Source organism: Apodemus sylvaticus, chromosome 5, assembly GCF_947179515.1.
Source record: "Apodemus sylvaticus chromosome 5, mApoSyl1.1, whole genome shotgun sequence".
NCBI classification, from domain to species: domain Eukaryota; kingdom Metazoa; phylum Chordata; class Mammalia; order Rodentia; family Muridae; genus Apodemus; species Apodemus sylvaticus.
In genome coordinates, this window is record NC_067476.1 from 108534129 (window position 1) to 108559225 (window position 25097).

General features: G+C 42.8%; 1 protein-coding gene across 1 annotated transcript in view; it reads right to left on the reverse strand.

Moving 5' to 3' along the window:
* Shc4 (SHC adaptor protein 4) overlaps positions 1–25097 on the reverse strand; it is a 90435-nt gene that overhangs the window by 49718 nt on the left and 15620 nt on the right. Inside the window, exon 2 of the mRNA XM_052183480.1 lies at positions 9023–9093. Within this exon, the coding sequence (XP_052039440.1) occupies positions 9023–9093 (71 nt within the window). The remainder of the gene's footprint in view (positions 1–9022; positions 9094–25097) is intronic.

A 25097-nucleotide genomic window follows, 5' to 3' on the forward strand; every position in this document is an offset into this window, starting at 1 on the left:
CATAAACTGTGTAAAGTATTATAAATCTCTGGGTTGGAGTTAAAGGTTGCACTGACTTGCTGTCGGTATCATGTTCCCTGAGCTCCAGGTGTGCCAAAGCACTGGCCTTACACGTCGAAGGCTCACACAGGTTTGGTTCCTAGCTCTGAAGAAAGGGAGGGAGGCAAGAGCTTATTTTTAAAAAGTAAGGTGGGCTAATTCAGCCAGCTACTTTATTTATCCCAACTCATTATAAATAATGAGCATCTGCTTCTAAAAATTAGGCCTATCTTCAAAGAAGAGTTGGCCCCAATTAATCTCACTTTGAACAGTTTACCACAGAGATGTCTGTAACTTTTCGAAATACCAACCGATAGAAGGAATATACATCTTCCCTTTCAGAGAATGAGCTCTCACGGAGCAGAGTTGGCCTATCTTCCATGGCTGTCATGTTCATGTCATGTGGATGTCATGTGGGAGCGCCATCATTTCAACGTGTGCGAATGTAGCCCTGAGAGGAGTTGCTAACTGGTCTGACTTGTTAAGTCCACAGTGGTCAATAGTGGAAAGCAATCTTGATCTGCAAATCTGCTAAGAACTCTTACCATGGCCATTTAGGTAGGTGTGACTGGGCTGGAAGGTCTGAGAAGCCCACTGGTGACTGGCTTAAGCGCGGATGGCAGGAGCTATTCTTAGAGACGCTGGCTTTGTGCATCTGGGCTGGGGCCTAGCAACCTGCAGTTTCAGAAGCTGAGTAAGTAAGTGGCTTTGAAGAGCATCTTAGGGCTGGTGAACCTTCCCTCATACACACTGTACAGGGTGACTGTTCTGCCCTCCAGTTTTAACCAAATGCCTACGTTTGTGGGTGTGAATGAATTAGGACACCTATTCTGGAGGCTGGGGTAGCAAGGACTCTACTGGCTCTACATTTAATGATAGTCCATTGTGGGGAAAATTTGCTTTCAATTCAGTTACCCTGTAATCTAGGACAGATATTTGGCATGATTCTCCCTCTAGCTTTTCCCAGCCTGCTCAGGGAGAGGGACTTTTTTTTTCTTTCTTTTTTTTTTTTTTTTAGGTTGGTCTCATCACTCTGTCATACCCAGGTGGTGACAGTGACCTGAATTCTCTCTTACCTAGCAGCCCGGAGGCAGAGAGGCCTCCTCCATCTGCCCCTCCAAATGCTTGCAGGCTCTAAGCCCTGTCACTCAGCCTTGAGCAGAAACACCAGAAAGTGTTAGCACACATTGAAGACATCTTGACTTCTGGTATTCTCATTTAGTTAGTGCAGGTTAGACCTTAGGGCCTGTGAGGGGTTTTTTTTGAGTCTTTGTATTCAAGACAGGGTCTTATATAGCCAAGGCTGCACTCAAATTTGCTATAGCTGAGGAGAAACTTGAATTCCTAATGTCCCTGCCTCAATTTCTCTATTATGGGTCTACAAATGTCCAACATTCTTGCAAGTACTTCCAAATCAGCCTTAGTTGGGCAGCATTCAAGAGCAGCAGCCTACAAATCTTTTCTGAAGAAATCCAGATGGTAAATATTTTAGGTTTCTCAAGCTGTATAGCCTGTCACAACTCTGGCTAGTACAGTTTTAAAGCCCTAAGAAGTATACAAAGGGTATAAAGGCACAAACTACATGTAAACAAACAGGCATGATCGTGATGCCAACAGCACTCATGGATGCTGCTTATTGAAGTTTAATGTCTACACATCCCAAAATACTTTTCTTTTGATTTCTTTTAAACTAGCTAAAAGTATTCGAAGCACTCTGGGCTGACAAGGTGGCAAGATAAAAATCAGGCAGGAGGTTGAATTTAGCCCACAAAGGTCAGAACAGTTTGTTGGATCCCTAGAACTGGAACTATGAATGGTTATGTGGTGACAACGACCTGTATGGCTGTTGGGAGCCAAATCCACATCCTCTGCTAGTGTTCTCAATCACCGAACCATGTATCCATTTCTCTTTCTGTTGTTTGTTTGTTTTGTAGATTGACAGAGAAGAAAACTTTTGGGGGGGGTGCATGGGCTTTAGTATCAACTAACCTTCGTTATGCTATACAAGATACACCTGTTCAAAAATAAGGGCTTTTTATGTGACATATGTTCTAGCTGGGTCCTCATTTTCAAATCCCCAAATAGGCAGCATCCTTTGCATCTGAGTTTCAAAGTGTGGTCCCCGAACCAGTAATATAGTGTCACCCAGGACCTTAGATCAGCAGAGGCTGGAGTCAAAACTTCCAGGGGCATGCTCCAACATCCCAGTTTCTAACAAACCCTTTTATGTGGTCAGAGGGTGACGGCTCATGCCTTTAATACCAACACTTGGAAGGCAGAGGCAGGTGGATCTCTTAGTTGAAGGTTAGTCTTGTGTACAGAGAATGTGTGTCAAGGCTACTTTTCCTTCTCTTTAGTTCAGATGAGAAAAGAATACTAAACATTCTTGGCTGCAGATCTATAAGCCTGTGAAGATGTTTTACATTGAGCTCACACTGAAGTGAGTCTGACTCTTGAAAGCCAAGCCCAGTTCCAACTGAGAATCACATGTCTTGTTACTCTGTCACTTCTGGCCTTTAACATTTTCCTAAGATTTGTCCCTTAAAATGTTCTCCTTCGGAGGTGAAGAGTGAGCAGATCCGGTTTCCACAACTACCATTTACTGACAAGCGAACTGACCTTTGGAAACTCCTTACTGCCTCTAAGCCTCTATCCACATGGGTAACATGATACACAGTAACATTTAGCTTGTGAGTGTTAGAGTTTATATGATGAAAATGCTGATGATAGTATCTACTAATTAACAATAAACTTTGGGCCACTGATTGGTAACTGGACGCTACATCTTGTCCCTTCACTCAAAAAGACATTGGGGCACAGCCTGACACTGAAAAGTCACTCTCTTGCTTGCAGCCACCTTTCTAGACCTCAAGCTTATTAAACCAGACTAGGAATCTGTGGCACATCCATTCTTTTCCTTTGGGCCAAAATCCATACGCACAGTATCAATAAGCCAAATACTGTGTTGAGCAGCCAAGGATCTGAGCAATTTCCCCAAGGCACTTTCTAGAACTCTGGTTCATTTCAAGAGTCCAGATCCTACATCTTAGGTTCTCTTTATCTTTTTTTTTTTTTTTTTTTTTTTTTTTTTTGCCTTTTCCTAACTGTTAATGAGCATGAAGTTCTGAAGAACTTCACAGCCACATTACCAAAATGCAATCAATATTTACTGATAGCTCAAATGAGCTTGGACCGCATAGGCTCATACATTTGAATACTTGGTTTCTAATTGGTGGAATTGTTTGGAAGGGTTAGGAGGTGTGGCCTTCTTGGAGGAGGTGTGTCACTGGGGGTAGGCTCTGAGGTTTCAAAAGTTCATACCAGGCCAATGTCTCATTCTGCCTCCAATTTGCGGATCTAACACAAGTTGTCAGCTACTGCTCCAGAGTCATGCCTGTCTGCCTGTTGCTGTGCTCCCTGCCATGGTCGTGGACTAACCCTCTGAAACTGTATGCAAGGCCCCAATTAAATGTCTTCTTTTATAAGTTTCCTCACCCATCCTGTCTCTTCACAGCAATAAAACAGTAACTAAGACATCTATCAACCATATGGGTGGCCCCACACTGAGGGAGAAAGCCCTCAAACCCAAGAATAGTGGAAAACAAAGTGCCTTGATAGGTCCAAATAGGAGCTTGGGGAGCTGTCCATATGCCTCAGCTAAAGGCTAAACCTGTGCTTTGTTTACCCAGATCCAGGTGTTTAATCCACAGCAAAATGCACACAGAGATTTGTTTCTGAAGAACTACCTTTAACATCCCACTGAAGTCAAAGCATCAAAGTTTCCAAGGCAGCAAGTCAAACATGCAGGCTCACTGTTCTAGAACAACAAAATGGCAGCTCTCCATTTCCCTCAGAGAACTCTCTATAGTTGATGTCCTTCATTGTGAGCCATTACCTCCTAGCTGAGGCTAATCCTGTGCTGTTGGCTTAGCATAGCTGGTTAGATTCTCAAATATTAATTGCAAATAAAGGGAAGGAAAGGGCCATGACACACGGGGGTAGAGGCCTTGCACCCTGGGGTTGTTTTGTACCATGATGATGAACCAAATATGGTGTGGTGGTTTGAATGAGAAAGATCCCCATGGGCTCACACATTTGGATGTTTGGTCCATAGTTAGTAGAACTGTTTGAAAAGGATTAGAAAGCCGGGCGGTGGTGGCGCATGCCTGCAATCCCAGCACTTGGGAGGCAGAGGCAGGCAGATTTCTGAGTTCGAGGCCAGCCTGGTCTACAGAGTGAGTTCCGGGACAGCCAGGGCTATATAGAGAAAACCCTGTCTCGAAAAAACCCAAAAATCCAAAAAACCATAAATAAAATAAAATAAATCATCTGCAAAAAAAAAAAAAAAAAAAAGAAAAGAAAAAGAAAAGGATTGGAAGGTGTGGCCTTGTTGGAGGAGGTGTGTCACTGCGTGCTGGCTTTGAGGTTTCAAACACTCACGCCAGTCCTAGTCTTACTCTATCTGGGGGATAAACTGAGGATAAGATGTGAGACCTCAGTCACTGTTTCTTTCTGCTTACCGTCTTGCTCTCTGTCATGACAGTCACAGACTCACTCTCTGACACTCTAAGCAAGCCCCCAATCAAATGGTTCCCTTTATAAATTCATAGTCATGGTGTCTCTTTACATTAACAGCACAGTAACTAAGACACATGGCCTCTGTAACTTCTTTTAAACTCAAAATATCAAGTTCTGATCTTCAGGATGAAAGCCAAGCCTCGCCCCCAGCTCTGCTTCTTGGGTTCACCCTGGTGTATCTGAACCTTCACTGCCTGGCACCCTGAGGAAAGTGAAGGCTGGTGCTTTTGTCATTATGTGGATAGTTAATCCAGGGGAAGAAGCTGGACTTCAAGTACTAACAACAACTCGATTTCTGTGTTTCTGTCTCTGTGTTTTTCGATCTAGGGCACACTGAGATCTTTAACTGTTTTTTTGAATCACAAGGAAGGCATTTTTATAGAGGAGAGCAAATGGTCAGACCGTCTGCCATGTGCCTTTCAGTTTCCCCTTCTCTCCTTTCCATTTCTTTCCGATTTCCTGATACTTGGAAGATAAATATGACTGTGTGCTTTTGATCCCTTAATAATCTTGTTTCTCCATACCAAGAGGGAATGCCTGCTTCCTCGCCCTGTCTTGTGAATCTTCTCTTTCTAACAACTGAGATCTGGACCAGCATCAGGACTGGAAGCCCCAGGATAAGAATTAGGAGAGAGGGGATGGAGAGATGGCTCAGTGGTTAAGCACAATGGCTGCTCTTTCAGAGGACTCTGGTTCTATTCCAAGCACCCACATGGTAGTTGACAACATCTGTAACTCCAGTCCCAGGGATTTGAGCCCTTCTGGTCTCCACCAGCACCAGGCGTTGCACATGGTATACAGACACAGACATCAAGACAAAGAAAAACAAGAAAAGGGAAAAAATAAAGGAGAAAAGAGAAGAGTGAGCACTCCAGAGCCTGGGGGGAGCATAGATGCTACAGACAAAGGGAGTCAGTTTCTTATTCTGATTCTCTGAGAGGAACGAGCCACTGGCTCAGGGGCTCGACAAGACTTCAAGATGCCCACTTGACTGGCTGGGCGACCCTAATGTCCATGGGAGAAGGGGACCTAAGGGAAAGCTTCTGGACTCAGATAAAATATTCCCATGCAAGTGATACACTGGACAAATCTATTATTGCATACTAATGCCCAATCTCATATCCACATGAAGAATGTCTCAACAAGACCTACATCTTCAGAGAAATTTTTCAAAAAAAAGTTGGCATTATTTTCAGCAAAATGTGAACTCTTCTGGAGGAAAACGTAAAAATATTTTTCAAAAAAATTTTTTCACCATATAGACCAGGTTGGCCTTGAATTCACACAGCCTGGATTGCCTCTCCAGGGCTGGTATTATGAAGTTTGTTGTTGTTGTTGTTGTTCATAATGATGGCGATGGTAGTGCTTGCTTTCTTTTACTTTGGTTTGTCTGTCTGTTTATTTGTTTTGTAGTGCTGGGAATCACATTTAGGGTCTTGTACATATTAGACCAAGTAGGAACCAGCCCTTAGGGGGAAATATATATATATATATATATATATATATATATATATATATATATATATATATATATATGTGTGTGTGTGTGTGTGTGTGTGTGTGTGTGTGTGTGTGTGTGTGTATGTGTGTGTGTGTGTGTGTGTGTATTTTAAATAATGATTGGCAAGTAAGTAAGTCTATAAACTATACTTTTCAGTGTATACTACCAATACAAATAAAAAACTTTTCAAACATTTAAACTATTTGAACTAGTCAAGACTACAGAGACAGAAAACAGAAAAGTAGTTGGCAGAGAGACTGTGGTGGTAGAGAGGAAGCCAGTCAGGAGTTGTTTAATGGGTACAGGATGTCAGTCTGAGGAGATGAATACATTCTGGGGGTGGATGCTGGTGATGATTATACAACAGTGTGAATCAAGATACAGTTCCTGAACTTAAAAAAAATGGTTAAAATAGTATATTCATTTTATATATTTAACAACAATAAAAAAAATTGGAACTCCAGGAAAAATTTTAGTGTGGTAGAGATATTCTACACTATATTTATATTTCTGCAATCTCATGTGTGGAAGAAAAAGCATGGAATCATATTCTGAACACAAAATGACAGATATCACCTGGGTGGAAGTGTAAGATATCTTTCCTCTCATGTGTTTCTTAATGTTCTGGTAACTATTTGGTATCTGTATAACTAGAAACAATAACATTTGGAAGAGCTCTGCTTGCAGGTCGGTCTCCTGAGCACTATTTGTTACTGCAAATACATTGTAGCTATATCCCTTGAAGAGTCGGTCTCCCACCTGAATGTTAAGTTCCGCCTGAGTGGTTCCTCTCCTTACTCATGCAGGACCCATAGTGCTGAAGCAGTTTCAGACACTAACTAGGCTCTTTATAAATGCTCTGATGAAGCAAGGAGTCTGCGTATAAACACACAGGTGAACAGAAAGTAAGGTTTCTTGTCTCTGTCTGGGGTTCCTGCTTCTAGAACAAATACCGAAATTGAGAAATTTATGAATTTCTCATCGGAATATATTTCTTATGGTCCTGGGAGCTGGGAAGTCCAAAATGAAGGCACAGACAGACTCAGTGTTTGCCAACATCTCCTTTCACAGAAGAGAACCCCTTGCTGTATCTTCATCTAGAATAAGGGGCTCCCTGTACCTCTTTGAAAAGGGCACTAATTTTATGTAAAAGAAAAGCTCTTTGTGACTTAATCACCTCCAAAAGGCATCATCTCTTAACACTATCACACCAGCAAATAAGCTTCAGTGTATCAATGTGGGCACTACTAGACCATAGCACTCAGGTGGGAGCATTGTTTTGTCCTGAGCACTGCCTGCCTCCCCCCGCCCCACCAGCAGGCAACCTCAGATCAACCTCTTCTTGGCAACTAGGAAGGGTTTTCTCGGGTGCAGGGTCCTCTAAATGAAACCTAAATAGGTTAACCGGGTAGAAAGTAGTCTAGAATCTGTGTCATTTAGAAGGTGGCCCAAAGGGCATAAGAATGAGAAAAGTAGGGTATGAGTGAAGAGAAATTCTGCAGCTATCTCCACCGGACACGGGAACTGCAGCCAGGGAGAAACACACATTTAGTTAACAAATATCTACCAAGCCCCTTCCATGGTCCAGGGTCTGAAACAGGTGTCACAAACACAATTATATGTCATTTGCTCGACATCTCACAAAGAAGGTAAGATCTCACTTGATGTTACCAACTTCCGTTAAGTGCTTGTTACAGCGCTTGAGAGGTTGGGCATCTCTGCCTTCGGCTCCTTTTATTTTTCTTCCTGTGATGTTTGTGTAGTTGTGACCACTAAGCACGGTTCCAAACAAGCAACGGATGAGGAGATATTTGGAAAGGCAGAACTGCATGCCCTCTAAGGCAGAGCCCGGCTCAATATGCCCTCCTCTGTTTCCTGGAAGGCTGGGGGTATATGGGACATTTCGTTATATCAAAAACCTATTCTGAATAACCTATATCAAAAACCTTGGGTCTGAATAGCCCAAGGACATTTTGGGATAAGGTTTTTTTTTTTTAAAAAAAAAAAAACCAGAGCACAGGAATTAACACATTATTGTATACCTTGAGTCCCCTAGATGGAGAGAAGGACTTTTTCTTCAGGCTTTGGGGATAACAGGACCTTTCTACGTCTAGAATTGCATGAGGTAAGCATCAAGAAAGGTTATTCCCTCTTGATAATGAGAACAGTCACCTTTAAACAGGTGGCTCACAGTCACAGATCCAGATGGGAGTCGTGGCAAGCCTCTGAGGCACACTTGGCATCCCGTCCAACAGATGCCGAGCCTTCATCCTGACCTATCTATCAAGCCATTCCCTCCCTCCCTCCCCTCATCTCCCTCCCGGCACAGCCTTCCCGGCAGCTGCTGTCACTCAGCTCTCCTTGTTTTAACGCTGACCCTAACAAAGCTCGCCTTGTACTGGTGCTGGGGACTTGAGTCCAGCATTACAGGGACTTTGGTGCCTTAAACTAAGCTACATGGAGTGACTCTGGGTAGAGGTCCACCCACACCATTGTACAACGTGGAGGGCTACACAGACAAGTTCTTGTGTCAGAGACTAGATGAACAGGGTAGCCTGGCCTTGATGATGCTGAAAGTTCTTGCTTTGTCTTATTTCGTGTGACCTTGTTGATGCTTTGGAGACACTTAATGCCTTACTTCTAGGCACACCTTGAAACACAGTGGTACCTTGGAAAATGGTTATTTCTGTAGACTGAACCTCTTACTACTTTGTAAGTCTTCATATATAACACCAATGCTTTCCCACACAGGTCTGAAACTTTCACACAAGGAGATAAAGCCAATCAAGGTCATTGGGGCATCCCTCCCTTCTAGCCACACTGGTGACTTTGCAGACTTCATAAGAGACCCTCAGGAGACTTTAAACTGCAGCCCCTTAAAGGCCCTCTAATTTTATCTCTTACCTTGTAACTTGGGTTCTCATTCCAAAATCCAGTGACCTCATTGATTGCAGCACTTCAATGCAGCCCATGTACTAGGAAAAAAAAAAAAAAAAAAAGAAGTAGGTCACAGATACAGAAGCTCAGAGCTGCACGGTGACCTCCTGCGTAACACCCACAGTTGGCCCCAGAGAGCAGCTCCGTGTGTGCATCACCTGTGTCAGTATCTCTGACCACCAGTGTGCACACACATCCCTTTGGCTATAAAACACGCTAAATACAAACTCCAGTACTGGGAATCGAGAGAACGGGAAGGACCCTGGGCTCGGAGGCTGGGGGTGTGGATCTGAGGGCTTCACACTGTGGATCTGAGGGCTACACTGTGCGTGATGCAGACTCACATTCTGGCTTTGCCACATCTTCATTTCCAAGTCCCAGCTAGTGACCCAACTTTTCCACATTGGTTTTGTCCTTGGTGAAAATGAAAATTCAATTAGAATTGTTGTGAGAGCTAAATAGTGTCACATATGAAAAGCTTTCAGGACAGTGCTTAGCAGGCAAAACTGCACAAATGTCAGAGGAAGCAAAAATAAACAGGAGACAAGTAACGCAGGACTCGCCAATCTCCTGAGCGCCAGGACAGGCATATGACTGCACTAGACAGAACTAGTAACATTAAGAAGGTCTTGTCATCTTTTGTAAGATCATTGTAGTTAAGACAGAGAGAGAGAGAGAGAGAGAGAGAGAGAGAGAGAGAGAGAGAGAGGAAGAAAGAAAGAAAGAAAGAAAGAAAGAAAGAAAGAAAGAAAGAAAGAAAGAAAGAAAGAAAGAAAGAAAGAAAGAAAGAAAGAAAAAAGCATGCCCCCAAATAGGGCTTGGTAGTATTAGCTTGAACAGGGAGTATTGGAAAAAGAGTTGCGACTTCTAAAGCAAACAGTGCCAAATCAGGGATGAGGGTTAAGAGGCCGAGAAGGGTGAAGGTGGGTGACAGTGAGAGTGTGCAGTAGGATGCTCCCTGAGAGAAGTAAGTAAGGCTGGCCCACTCAGAGGAGGGATGGTACCAATGAGGAGGAGATGGATTTGAGTGACATCACGGAAAGACCTAGATAGGACTCAGCAGTTTAATTGCCACAGAGTACATAGTAGAGTGAGTCAAGGGTAACTCAGCTGCTTCCAGCCAGGGCACAGAGGAACCAGGAGGGTCATTAACGACCAGGAGGGCCAGGCAAAGAAGGTTAGGAATCGCCTTGGCAACCACTGAATGCAAGGCACCTACACTGCCCGGTTGGAGAGCCAGGAAATAACAGGCTGTCAGCTGACAATGGAATTCAGTGTCCCCAAGAGGATAAAGCTTGACAAAGCAAAGGGAGGGGGGACGACACAGTCACAGCTTTTTAAGTATCTCTGCAGGTGAGGCTGTGGGATCCTCAGAGCAGCCATTGACTCTGGAGCGCTCCACTGAAAATTGTCTTGGACCAGTCTGAGTGCCCTGTGATGGGGATGAAAGGGCTCTCAGGTCTGCAGAAATGAGACACTTCCTGTTTTGCTGTCCTTTGGAAGCTATCCAGCCTCTCTTGGTGATGGGAAGAGGAGGGGGCACTCCCCTTTTTTTGTAGTAAATTTGAGTGGAATCTATAGATGCCACAGCCCCAATTGACTTTGTGTTCAGTTGCTACCATAAGTCTGGTGTGAGAGAGACATTTTCAGCCAGACCCCACTAGACAGACTCCTCATGGGGTGTCTGAGACTGACACAAAACACATCCTGTATACTTAGTTCTTAACCCCTAAGGCTCGGGCACTGTGGGGAAGTGAAATGTCTGGAAACCGGGACTGACTGAGACTTCTAGACTGACTAGAAACAGGAAGGTGGGTGGGGAATTCTGGGGTCCACACTCCACAATGAGGCCGATGGAAAGGTCTACCTGAGAATTCTCATTGGCTGCTTTGACTACATGGCCCTCTCTCTCCTCCTCACCCTAGAGCCTGACTCAGTCACCGCATCTCCTACACACCAGTCTGGGGAAGAGTGGAGTCTATACACAAGTCAGGGAGCAGGTCTGGGCCACACTTCCAATTCTCCAAGATACCTACTGAGGTGAATTCTTTCCCTGACAGTTATAAATCACTAAGTCAAGATGATATATGATACAATGATCTACGTGTACATGCCTAAAAATGTGACAGATGCTACATTTTCGTGCTCTAACACAGGGACTTATAAAAAGTAAAAATATATTAATACCTTACCCTCACTGCTTAAATCTCTTCACATCTATTACCAAAGCAGAATCACTACTGTCAGTGCCTAGACCTTGGCTTTGGCTTGCCTTTGCTCACCTGACTAAGTGCCCCACTCCCATACTGTGATGTAATGTTGGCCCGCCATCCTTGTCCTCAATTCTTCCCAATGGCAGGGTTTCCCACTGGCCATTCTCCTTGACTAACTCATCTCTCTGCTCTACAGGTCTGAGATTCTTGTTCATCCTACAGGCTTTAATTAACATGCAATGTCCTTAGGTCATGACATGTTGCTTATGAGCACAACTCTCATTCATCTCTTTCATGCCTCCATGTATCAGATTTGTCTGTCAATTTGCTTGTTTATAATGAAGAAGGGCCTGGGACTGTGACCAGAACCCAAGAATACTCAGGAGAGAAAGAAGAAAGAAGAAAGAAAGAAAGAAAGAAAGAAAGAAAGAAAGAAAGAAAGAAAGAAAGAAAGAAAGAAAGAAAGAAAGAAAGAAAGAAAGAAAGAAAGGAAGGAAGGAAGGAAGGAAGGAAGGAAGGAAGGAAGAAAACATCTGTTACTCTACAGTAAGCATCTAGTGCTTTACTGCATATACCTTTATTCATTTTATTTTTATTTTTCATTGTGCCTTTAAAATGAGTAGAGAGAGGTAGCAAAAGGAGGTGAAGGTTTGGCCAAGTCTTTCCACGCTGTGCCAAAGGAAAACAGGAACATTAAAGTCTCATAAAAAAGACTTGGGTGCTGCCTTAGTTCCTTCTGTTGCTGTGATAAAGTACCCTGGTCAAGCGACTTAAGGGAGAAAGGTTCTATTTCAGCTCTCAGGTCAATGTTACAGTCCATCATGGTGGGGAAGTCAAGCAGGAGTACCTGATCACAGAACAGTCATATGCTAACGCATGATAAACAATTGTGCTCATCTTCCTTTGTCCAGCTTATGCAACCCAGAACCCCAGCTAGGTGATGGGACCACCCATAATAGGCAGGCCTTCCTACCTCAATACAATCAAGATAATTGCATCTGCTACCAAGACACACCCAAAGGCCCATCTCCCACGTGATTCTAGATTCTATGATATTGTCAACACTAATCATTGCAAGTAGAACAGGTCATAGTTGGGATGCTAACACTGCAGGTGTCTGGATCTCTTGGTCATATGCTCATGGGTATATTTGTTGCACTTCAGTGAATCTCTATGACAATATACATAGTTAGTCAAGAGTATTGGGGGAAGACATTGTCTCACTTTGACAAGACACAAGATTCTAAAGAAAAAGAAGTTATGCAGATGTGGCCATCAGTGAGGACAATTCCCCTTCCAAGGCTGGGCACATGTGGAAGAAACCACAATGGATTTTTGCCATGTCTAAAGCCCCAGCCGAGTTCCAGAGAGAGCAGTGCCTAAAAGCAACCTGTCTGACTCTTTGTTTAGGAACTTCTGAACCTCGGAAGTAAAGAGCTGCTGAACTGCAAAGCCCGTGGGAGAGGTTTGTTAAGATAAACCAGAGATGACAAGGCCTCCCTTTTTATTAAACGCAGATCCACATAAGATCTACTTTCTATTCCTAAAACAAGGGCAGCCTCCAAAAGACTGGGTTGGCTCTCTTTCTAGAGGTGAATCATCATGACCTCCATTGGAATAGACAAGAAAACTGAAGCCGGTTCAGGATAAGCGCTTGGCTTTCTCTCATTGGTTCACCGAGGCTGAATCACAATTTACTCTAGAGCAGTGGCTCTCAACCTGTGGGCCGAGACTCCTTTGTGGTTTCATTTCAGATATCCATTCATTCAGATATTCAGATATCCTGCATATCAGATATTATCACAACTCATAACAGTAGCAAAATTACAGTTATGAAGTAGCAACAAACTAATTGCACGGTTGTGGGTCACCACAAGATGAGGAACTATATTAAAGGTTGCAGTGTTAGGATGGGTGAGAAGCTCTGCTGTGGCGTCTCTGCAGCCTTCTTTCTGGGACCTGGTATGGCCACTTTTGGCTCCTATTCCTTTCCTTTCCTATCTTCCAAATAGGTAATAGTGATGATCCAGGGGCCATGATGGTGTCTGTAGATACTGGAGGATGCTTGGTCAATAAAGAGAAAGTGAATCCCATGTTCTCCTGTATTGCCCTTTTTCTTCAAAGTTCTGGAGATGTGGTTCCTTTGCTGGAACCTGGGAATCACTGAAACATTAAAATTGGCTTTTCTTTTTTAAGTAAATCTATAGCATTAGAATAAAAATACAAATAAACACACAACATTTCATGGGTAGGAACCACAGCTTACTAACAAGAGTTAAAGACCTTTGAACCAATGGAAAGATCCCTTCTGTGATGGTTAGTGCTTGTCAACTTGACACAAACTGGTGTCACTTGGGAAAAGGAAGCCTCAATTGATAAATTCCCTCTATTAAATTAGCCCATGGGTATGTTGGGGGTACATTTTCTTATAAGTGGTTGATGTGGGAGGGCCCAGGAAGGTGGGCCAGGGTTATACAAGAAAACAAGCTGAACAAGTTACAGAAGCAAGTCAGTAAGTCGTGTTCCTCTACAGTTTCTAATTTAGCTCCTGTCTCCACGTTCTTGCATTGGGTTCTTGCCCTGGATTTCGTCAACAATAGACTCTCACCTGAAAGCTAAAACAACCCGTTTCCTACTCAGGTTTTGGCCATGGTGTTTAATCACAGCAACAAATAATGTACAAGGACACTAACTTTACCATAAGCTGCCCTTGGGCTCAGAGTAGGGAAGACTACTGTGTATATGTGAGAGAAATGTAAGTGATAGGTCTGCAGTTGGCAAGTGTAAAATCAGACAGAGAAGAAAATACTTCAGAAAGAAACACTAAGGTTTGTCATCAAGTACCACACCATGAGGCTTCATTTGCAAACACACTCAACCACAGTAGAGGCCACCACACCAGCAAGAAGACGCTGAAGGATTAATCTGCCACCTTTAAACAATTTCTAGTCCTCCTTGATTAAAAAATAAAGCATAGCTAAAGGAGAGACATTCTTTCCTTCATGACCATGAGGCTGTCTGTCTGTCTGCACCTCCAGTCCTAATCCTATGTGGAGGAGTGGGCATACTAAATGCCTTTAGACTTGTGCAGAGTTGGGGAGAGATCTCAGGTTCCCTCTCCACTGCACTGAAACTGTCTGAGCCATCAACTGCTTCCTCCCCATTCACGTCCCCTCTCCTTGCTTCCCTTTGAGCCCTCTCTTTCCTTGGCTTTTGTGAGAACACGTTCCTCTGCATACCATCTCTCTCTTTAGACTGCCTTCTCTCAGTCTCCTTTGTTGGTTTCGTTCCATGCCATCTGTAGTTTCTCTAAACAATGACTCCTGCTTTTCTCAGCCTACACAAATATTTTCCGACCCCATTAGAATCACCAGGGAAATGTTTAAAAATGTCTGTGCTGAGTCGATGACATAGCTCAGTGGTTGGAGCCCCTGCCAGCAAGCCTGACAGTCTGGGTTCAAATTTACTCCAGAGAAGATATTTAGGTGACCCCTGTAAGTTATTAACCTGGTCCATCAGCTAGAAAAATGCAAACCAAAATACTTCGTACCTTCAGGGAGGCATGATTAGAAAAAAACAAACAAAACAAAACCAGAAAGCACAGATGTGTAGAAATTACAACTGCTGCATACTACTGAAAATGTAAAATGATGTAGCCATGAGGAGATGCAGCTAAGCACTGCTTCAAGAAAAGTAGAGAGAATTATTAACGAACCAGCATTCTTGCCCCTAGAGGAGACCCAGAAAAACCAAAAATACACAGCAGCATAAAAAATGCACACAACCATTCATCAAAGTTGTATACGGAAGAGCACCAAGCTAGAAGCATGTCGCTGCCCATCAACTGATGTGTGGAGAAAGTAATTACAACTAAACCCCCAAATGGTGCCTGACAGTGAAAACCACGAGGTGTAAAAGCATGCTGTAACAGAAATAAACTCTGAAGTCACTAATCAGAGGAAGGGGAAACGAGAATCTATTTTGTATGATTTCATTTGTACAAAGTAACCCCAGACTGCCGCGCCCCCCTCCCTCCATCCTCTGCCCACTTCTCTTTCTCTTTGTGCACCCATAACTGAAAATTCCATACATGGGTCCGCTTTCTGCCTCCTGCGTGAGAAGGTTAGCATCTAGGACATTGGGTTGGGAAGGTGTGGTTTCCCTCTAAGCTGATAACAATGTTTTCCACTTAGTAATGGTTGTTCAACTCTAAGAATCTACAAAAATAAAGCCCGATGAAATGCTTTGGTGTGTGAACTACAACCTAGTAAAGCAATCGCCCAGAAGCTATGACATTAAGAAGTGAATCGAGCAGTACCTGCAGGCGGTACATGATCCCAGAATAAACCGCTCAGGTATGAGTGGCTGACTAATGAATAAATGAACCCAGAATCAGAAGTTATTATAGCCTGAAACCTTACCCGATACCCTGGAGGCAGAGTTCTCTGCTTGCCCTCTGGGGTCCCTGAGAATGTTGGTCACACCTCTAGGTGGCACTGACCCAAGGAGTCTGCACTTCCTTTCCGATGTCTAAGCCCCAGCTGCCCTACAGGCTTCTCAAGGACAGGCTGGGGGGGGGGGGGGGAGGTGAGGCAGGGGAGTGTGTCTTAGTCATCATTTGCCTTGCACCTCTGACAGTGCAATACATGATTTATTTCAAGAAATGATGTTCAGGAAGTCTCAAAATAGCCTGTATCCTGGCTGGACCACCTACAATATGCTCATTCTTAAAGGAGTATGAAGTCTGTTAAGGGAACCCTGAAGCTAGGTCGCCTGAAGTTCTCCTGCCGGCTAGGATTTGAAAGGTAGGTCTTCTGGAAATAGATGGGGAAGCCCTTCTTCTAGACTGGGAAGAAGTACCACTCAGTATACAACCCCGGAAGATGCCTGGTATTGACAAGCACTGCCTCTCTTCAGAGTGATGTAATGTCTAGGAAAGCAGGAAGCCACCGTCTTCCCTCCATTCTCTGCCCTCTTCTAAGTTTCTCTTCACATCCCTACTGCTGAAAACACTGTATTTGCCCATTTTGTCTCTCTCACTGGAAGATTAGTGGAAAAAAAATCCTGAAAAACAGGAGGATTGCTCTGTTGGCAGCATCTGATGTACTGCCTAGCCCCCCAGCAGCTCCTCAGATACATCTCGGTCAATTAAATTGAATCTCTGTCTCTGTCTCTCTCTCCCTCTCCCCCCCCCCCTTCTCTCTCTCTCAGCATGAACTGAAAACTCCTTTTTCTACACCAAGGTCAAAGCTTAAAAACCTGGACTTATTCGCTTGTTGACAAACAGGGACTTGGCATACCAGGAATTTCAACCATCCGGAGTTCTTGGTGCTCACAAAAATGGAGCCTTCTAAAAGCAGTTGTATCTTCTGCTTCTTCTACAAGGAAGGAGCTCTCACACCCAGGGAGAGAGCCCAAACCGAATGGGAGGACTGGGGCTGGAAAGGCCTATTATTCTGGGACCAGATGACTGTCCGTTTGCCTCTCGACTGAGCAGACTCCTTCACTCAGAAACTACGGAGGGAACTGTCTCCACTCTGCTTCCACTGCTGATTTATCTAAAGTAAGGCTTTTGTGACATCTAAAGTACATCTAAAGTCATCTAAAATGACATCTAAAATACAATTTCCTGAAGATTTTTTTTTTAGATATAAGTGAGGCTTTAAGTTGATTCGAAAGAGTTCCTCTTTGACAGGGGAAACCCAGGATCCTGAAATAAAATATCTTTGGAGCAAAAACAAACAAACAAACAAAAAACAGACTATACAATAAAAATCAGGGTCTTTTTGCCATCTTAAAATGACTAATATACTGGGAAGTGAGTTGCCTCTGACTGTGCATAGAAACCTTCTAATTTGAAAAAGGCACTGGTCATCAGTGGGCAAGGCAACTATGCTGATCCTTTCTTCCCTCATTCCAGCCAGCCTACTCCTATTGAAAACCCCTTACACACGAGAAATGTTTTGAACGGAGGGAGGTTTCCTCTCTGCCTACAGACCTGAACACAGGCAAAATCATCCAGACAGAGGCCATCCCTGAGGCAAATACTGCCAGGGGAGCACTTTGAGGGCTGTGACCTCCTCTAGGGACAACACTGAAGCCACAAGGAGTTCTTTCTGTTACTGTATGTCTGCCAGACAATCACCCTGTGTTACCCTGCGCTTTGCCACAGACAGGGATGTGCTCCATCTGGTCTCAAGAGTTCGAGGCTCAGGATGAGTCTGGGGCAGGACCTACAGAAGTGGACAATCTCTTTTGACAGCTGCAAAAACTTATTGTCAGAAGCTTGGTGCTCTGCTCAGGGGATGGCTAATGTGGAGCTTACATCTTCTAATGTTTGAAGCTGTCTATATCCTGGTACCACCCGGCACCAAAGAAGTTTGCCATATAGGAGAGATGCTACCCTAGACTTATGAAAAAGTACAAGACAGACACATACAACTATGTGCTGGACACTACTTTAAACTCAAGATTATGACAACTAATCCATAAGACATCTATTAGTAACAGTTCTTTTTGGGGTCCTGGATTAGATAGAGGCTTCCATCACGCCTACCCTACTCAAAGTCTGTCATATACCAAAGTAGCTATAATATAGGGGCATATTTAAAATGAGAGTCTATGAACCAAAACAACTATAGATTAAAGATGCTGCATTACGTTTTCCTCCACCTGTTCATCCAATAGACCCCAAACTAGAACATTAACTCCATCCCACCATGTCATCCCCTTTACTGAATTATGGTGGGGCAAGATGGCCCTGGCCAGGTGCTGACATGAGCTGATGGAAGTGAGCTGATGTCAGCGCCATGTTCTTGGACTCCCCAGACTCCAGAAGCATACACACATAATTTCCTTATTCTTTATAAACTGTCCCTTCTTGAATATTATGCTGCAGTGTAACAGTCCTGTCGGGAATGAAGATATTCTGAAAATACTTGTCCTCCTCTCTTTGGTGATCATATAATTGAATCAATGAACCCCAAGAAGTAGGCTTTTCTCAAGAATCTCATGCTGTGAGAAGGAAATACTGAAGCTTGGTGTCAACAGAAGAGAATCTTGTCTCCCAGGAAAAGATTCCCCGCAGTTCCAACAAGTTCTCAGAGCCCTGGAAAGTGCTGGACTGGAGGCGGGTCAAGGATGCTGAGTGGTGGGCAGGAGCATGCCCACCCTGGGTCTGCTCGGTTGTATAGACTTCTTGCCATTCATCTATGCATAAACCGAGACTCTGAAGATGGACTCTAGACTTTTATTCTTATCTTTGCCAATGGGGCCAAACTGAATACATCCACTTGCTGAGTTTTCCACTATTGCTTTGCCTCCTTAGTCGGCCAATTGAGGACAAGCTACAGCTAGGTTGAGACTGTTGCTGGTACCCAGGTTCTAACTCTAACAATTCCAGTAACAACATTATTGGAATATAAATTTAGCCACCAAACACGGTAAATATGCCTTCCATTCCACCTTATCCAGTTATCCTTTGAGTTCCAAGAAAGCAGGGATTGGAACAAACAAAGGTGTATTCTCTGACAAAAATTCTCATGCAGTCTTAGTAGAGTCACCAGGCCTTCTATCTTTTATTCGGTGGTTTTGATTTTGTGATTACAATTCAAAAGTTGCAACTAATACCCTAAAGCAAGCATTGTGCCCAAGCCCAGCTATTAAGAGATTTTTATCAGTGTGTAAAGGCCTAATCCAAGTAGACCACAGGTGCTGTCTCTTGTTCTGGGAGAAAGTCTTCAGCCTTCTGGGACCCAGTGCTCCTAATGCAAATGTGAACTGAGGTCCTGGCTTGCCAAGCCTGCCCTGCTTAGGTTTGCTTTTGCTGTATCAGTTGACTGCGTTCTCCTGGCTCTCTCCTGAGGAGGCAGGGAATCCCCGGGCGTGTCAAAGAATTGATGCTTTCAGAGGAGAAAAGGCTTTAAAAGTGCTAATTTAAGGGGCCCGTTACAACTGAATAATTGATGCCAGCAGCTGCTAAATCAGAGGCTGTGGTTAGAAAGGCAGGTCTTTTTTACTCCCCTAAGACTCTCCTTCCTCTAGACAGAGGCTCCACTCTGCCTCCATTTTCATGTTTTTTGCTTCCTCTACTGCTTTCCTTTTTTTCTTTTTCTTTTAATTGAAAAAGGAAGTAAAAACATGTTATGATAAAATTAAAGACATATGGAAAATACTTCTGACAAAATTGAAAAAAATATAAAGAAAAACATGTAAAAATTGACAATTTTCATGGAAAATCAAAGAGTAAAACAGTAGACATAAAGAACATTATTAAATTAATTGAAAAATGAAGTAGAAACATTTTATGATAGAATTGAAGATTTACGTAGAAAATATTTCTGATAAAATTGTAGAAAAATATAGAATAACATGTTAAAATTGAAGATTATCATGAAAAGTTACACAGATAAAATGGTAGGCATAAAAATATTTCTAAGCTGATTGAAAGTGGAATTAGAAACATTTTCTGATAAAATTGAAGAAATACATAGAAAAACATGTTAAAACTGAAGATTATCATGGAAAATTATACAGATAAAATGGTAAGCATAAAAATACTTCTAAGTTGATTGAAAGTGGAATTATAAACATTTTCTGATAAAACTGAAAATTTACATGGAAAATATCTCTGATAAAATTGAATAAATATGTAGAAAAACACGTTAAAATAGACTATTTCATGGAAAATTATACAGATAAAATGGCAGTCATAAAAATATTTCTAAGTTTATTGAAAGGGGAATTATAAACATTTTCTGATAAAATTGGAGATTTACATGGAAAATATTTCTGATAAAATTGAAGAAATATATAGAAAAACATGTTAAAATTGAAGATTATCATGGAAAATAATACAGATAAAATGGTAGACATAAAAACATTACTAAATTAATTGGAAGAGGAATAACAAACATTTTTTGATAAAATTGAAGATTTACATGAAAAATACTTCTGCTAGTCTATGCCTTTTTATTGGGGAATTGAGTCCATTAATGTTAAGAGATATTAAAGAATAGTGATTGTTGCTTCCTGTTAATTTTGGTGGTATTTTTATGTTTGTGTGGTTACTTTCTTTTGGGTTTGTTGGAAGAAGATTAATTTCTTGTTTTTTCTAGGGTGTAGTTTCCCTCCTTGTATTGGTGTTTTCCATCTATTATCCTTTGTAGGGCTGGATTTGTGGAAAGATATTATGTAAATGTGGTTTTACCATGAAATATCTTGGTTTCTCCATCTATGGTGATTCAGAGTTTTGCTGGGTATAGTAGTCTGGGCTAGTATTTGTGTTCTTTTAGTGTCTGTATGAGATCTGCCCAGGATCTTCTAGCTTTCATAGTCTCTGGTGAGAAGTCTGGTGTAATTCTGATACGTCTGTCTTTATAAGTTACTTGCCCTTTTTCCCTTACTGCTTTCAATATTCTTTCTTTGTTTAGTGTATTTGGTGTGTTTTGATTATTATGTGCCGGGAGGACTTTCTGTTCTGGTCCAGTCTCTTTGGAGTTCTGTAGGCTTCTTGTATGTTCATGGGCATCTCTTTCTCTAGGTTAAGAAGGTTTTCTTATACAATTTTGTTGAAGATATTTACTGGCCCTTTAAGTTGTAAATCTTTGCTCTCTTCTATACCTACATCCTTAGGTTTGTTCTTCTCGTTGTATCCTAGATTTCCTGAATGTTTTGGGTTATAAGCCTTTTGCATTTTGCGTTTCCCTTGATTGTTGAGTAAATGCTTTCTATGGTATCTTCAACACCTGAGATTCTTTCTTCTATTCTGTTGTTGATGCTTGCATCTATGACTCCTGATTTCTTTCCAAGGTTTTCTGTCTCCAGAGTTGTTTCCCTTTGTGATTTCTTCATTGTTTCTACTTCCATTTTTAGATCCTGAATGGTTTTGTTCAGTTCCTTCACTTGTTTGTTTGTATTTTCCTATAATTCTTTAAGGGATTTTTGCGTTTCCTCTTTAGGGACTTTTACCTGTTGACCCATGTTCTCCTGTCTTTTTTTTTTTTTTTTTTTTTTTTTTTTTTTTTGGTTTTTTTGGATTTGGTTGGGTTTTTGTTTGTTTGTTTGTTTGTTTTTGAGACAGGGTTTCTCTGTATAGCCCTGGCTGTCCTGGAACTCACTCTATAGACCAGGCTGGCCTCGAACTCAGAAATCTACCTGCCTCTGACTCCCAGAGTGCTAGGATTACAGGCGTGCACCAACATTGCCCGGCTCTCCTGTATTTCTTTAAGGGAGTTATTTATGTCCTTCTTGAAGTCCTCTATCAGCATCATAAGATATGATTTTAAATCCAACTCTTGCTTTTCCAGTGTGTTGGGGTATCTGGGACTTGCTATGGTGGGAGAACTGGGTTCTGATGCTGCCAAGTAGCCTTGGTTTCTATTGGTAGGGTTCATGTGCCTGCCTTTCGCCATCTGATTATCTCTGGTGTTAATTGTTATTTCTGTCCCTCCTGTGGGCCTATAAGCCCGTGTCTGTACTCCTGGGAGACCAACTCTCTTCTGGCAGGGTCTGTACACAGAAGGCCATGGAGCCACCTGGCTCCCTGGTGCAAATGGTGACCAGAAGACTCTTGTCCCAGCCGCTCTACTGATCATGCCCTGTGCGCTCCTACCTCTACAGTTTTCTTTTGATTACATGGGAGCCATTAGTGCCAACCCAAAAGCATCTCCAACCTTCCCCTTCCCCAGCATGAATTTTTACTCCGTTAGCCTCTTCAAAGTTGGACACAGCTTCTCATTTGGTGGATGACATCACACAACAGTGACCTATCCAGTTTCCTTCCTCTTACAATGCCAGTGAGTGGGAATAGTAAAGAATAGAGACTCAGCCAATGCGCTGCAGATGCACAGCAGGAGAAAGAAATACCGAGACAGTCCTCACTGTCCTGTTAATGTAGAACAGGCCATGATTGGCCCCTACCAGGGTCAGCCCAAAAAGGAAGTGAGAATGCCACAGAGTCTTAAGAGTCTGTGCTTCAGAACTAAGACAGTCTTGGGACTGATCTGAGCTTTGCATGCACTCACTATTTGTGACTCGTGTATTTGACCTATGGAGTGGTCACTGTGTAGGGATGGCAGTGTTCTTCTTGGACACCTTCAATTCCACCTGCTTAGCTTGGAGAGCGGATAGAAAAGCCCAGTTACTTTGAAGGAACCTTAAGCAAGAACTCTTTCTATAGGGGCAGCAGGATTAGCGAATCTTGGGGAGCCAGGGAAGATGTCTCAGAGAAAGGAAAGTTGGGAATGGGGTGTGGGGGTGGGATATTGTCAGGGAAAGCAAGCCCTGAAGGTTGTAAGCTGAGCTCCCAGACAGTGGGTACAGCTAGGGGCAAAAGGCTGCCCCACAGCACCAAGTACTTCAGTGAGAGACTAAAGTCTGCAGATATGTCAGGGAGTATCAGCAGAGATTATAATACCCTCATTTCCTGATGAGCTGTGCAGGTATGTCAGGGAGTATCAGCAGAGATTATAATACCATCATTTCCTGATCAGCTATCTGAGCCAGTCTTGAAGTGTGAGAGTCTTCTGAAGTCTTTTATTCTCAGAACCCAGAACAGTATGGAACTTGCTCAGAACAGTGGACTCTCTGAACATATGCTGAAGGTTTGATTACATTTGCCAAATTTTAGCCAATCCTAGCTAAAATGTGATACCAATTTCTCCTCATCCTTCTGTGAGATTCCAAACTCCATTTCCTTTTAGCCCACTTCTTAGACCCAAATAAATAAAAGCTAAAAATACAGCAAAGGTCATGAATCGTAAATGAGATGGAAAAGCAGTGACTCACAGAAGTTAGTCTGCTCCTCAGGAGAGTCTTGCTGGATGTCCTTTGCTCTGAAAGGTTAGGCAAGAAGCCAGCACCATGTTCTTCAGATACCCAGTGTCATTCTCCGGCCTGCTACCAGGACTCGAAGCTTGCCAGGCCCAGATGCAAAGGTCTGGCACCTTGTGTGGCCTATGATAGAGGCAGGCCCAGAGGCAGGTGCCAACAAGGATGCTAAAAGATGCAGACAAAGAAATGGGTGACTATTGTCCTAGTGGTCCAGCATGTCCATCATGTTAATTTTCCTTTTTGTTTCTTTTGGCCATGGCCTCAGTACTGTTGTTTCTGTAGCCAAGGCAACACCAAAACTCAGTTAATCATTCCAATGGCTTAATGAATGACCTAGCAATTATATTCTGTATACTTGTTTAATTAAATTGGGATGTAATAAATCTAATTATGATGTATGTGTATGATCTCTCCTGACAACCTATAATCCACTTAAAGTGGAACATCTTTTTATATGACATTATTTCTCAATTCTGAGTCCTTGAAAGAATTAGTTATGCCCTCTATCCACAAATCTGACTCAGCCTTGATAAGTGAGGGCCTAGAGTGTGTGTTTTATAGTACTGAACAATGCTGTAAAAAAAAAAAAAAAAAAAAAAAAAAAAAAAAAAAACCAAAAAAAAACCCCAACAACAACAACAGCAGCAGCAACAACAACAGCAACAAAACCTGTGTGCTCACAAAGGAACATCTGGTCGCGCTTGCTCCAGGTAAAGGGGCATCTGGAAAGCCAGTGCCCTCCTCCATCTCCTCCATTGCCCTTTCCTACTGAGAAGTGTCTGTACCCTTGGCCTTGAAGAGCCTTCCGCCTGTGAAATATTCCTCCTGCCCATGCAGTCACATTGAACCCTGCTATCAGTAAAAGTCTGAAGCCTTGGCTGTCAGTAGATACAGCTAAATTACACTGTTGCCTGGCAGTGTATGCTTCTAATCTCAGCACTCAAGAGTTTCAGGCCAGCCTTCTTCACACAGCGACTCTCTCTCAAAACAATACAAAACAAAACAAAAAATGAACAACAATAACCACAACAAAATCACATCAAAACAATAACAACAACAAAAACCTGGGGCTGCCATATAGTTTAGTGTCACAAAGGGGAGAGTTGGGAAAAGCCAAATCATTTAACTGTTGCTGGGTTTAGTGAGATATGGTGTCTCCAGCAGAGCATGAGGACCCTGCTGTTTCACTGTCCCTGTGCCCGTGAGCTTCAGGGACCAGACCACACCCTACAAGTTCAAGAGCCCTGAAGCCCTGCACAGATGGCGGCCTCACAATGCTGAGACCACGCCTTGTGCTAGTAAGTCTCCTACCAGGACCCAGGACTTCAGGGCCCCCACCTGCTTAATGACACTCCCTTTTCTGTGACACTTAAGTATGTGGCAGCCACAGATTTTTTGGTTAGATTTGATTTTGTTTTTGTTATTGTTGATGTTTTTTTTTTGGTTTTGTTTTGAGACAGAGTCTCTGTGTCTTCAGCGTAGATGATTTCTCTGAAAAAGAAACAGCCAACAGGCTCTCAGAGAGCTGCAGTCCAGGTGCTCACCATCCGCCATTGTGTTTCTTAGTGAAATCTCATTCTGGTGGTAGACTGAAGGGAAGCCCAGGCTTGGAGGAAGCTCAGAGGCCATCCATTCCGACTCTTTCACAAAATAATCATGGCGTATATACGCAAAGTGGGAGCAGAGAAAAGCTCACTAAGACATGTAGATTTTGTTTTGTTTATTATGGGAATCTGTATTTCGGTGAAATAAAAGATAAGCTAAAGAGAAGAGTGATTTTAAAGGTAGTATATAGACTGGAGCATGTGCAGTGTCAACATTGACAGTAACTGGAAAGAGGAGAGACCAAGGAACTCTCACATCCTGGGGGGGGGGGGCTGCTGGGGGGGGGGATACTCACAAGACTTGCAAGTTTGAATTCAGAGAAATCATCTTTAGTAATGAGTCAGATCTAAGTTCCTGGATCAAACAGCTTTCAGAGTGGGAAATGGCATCCG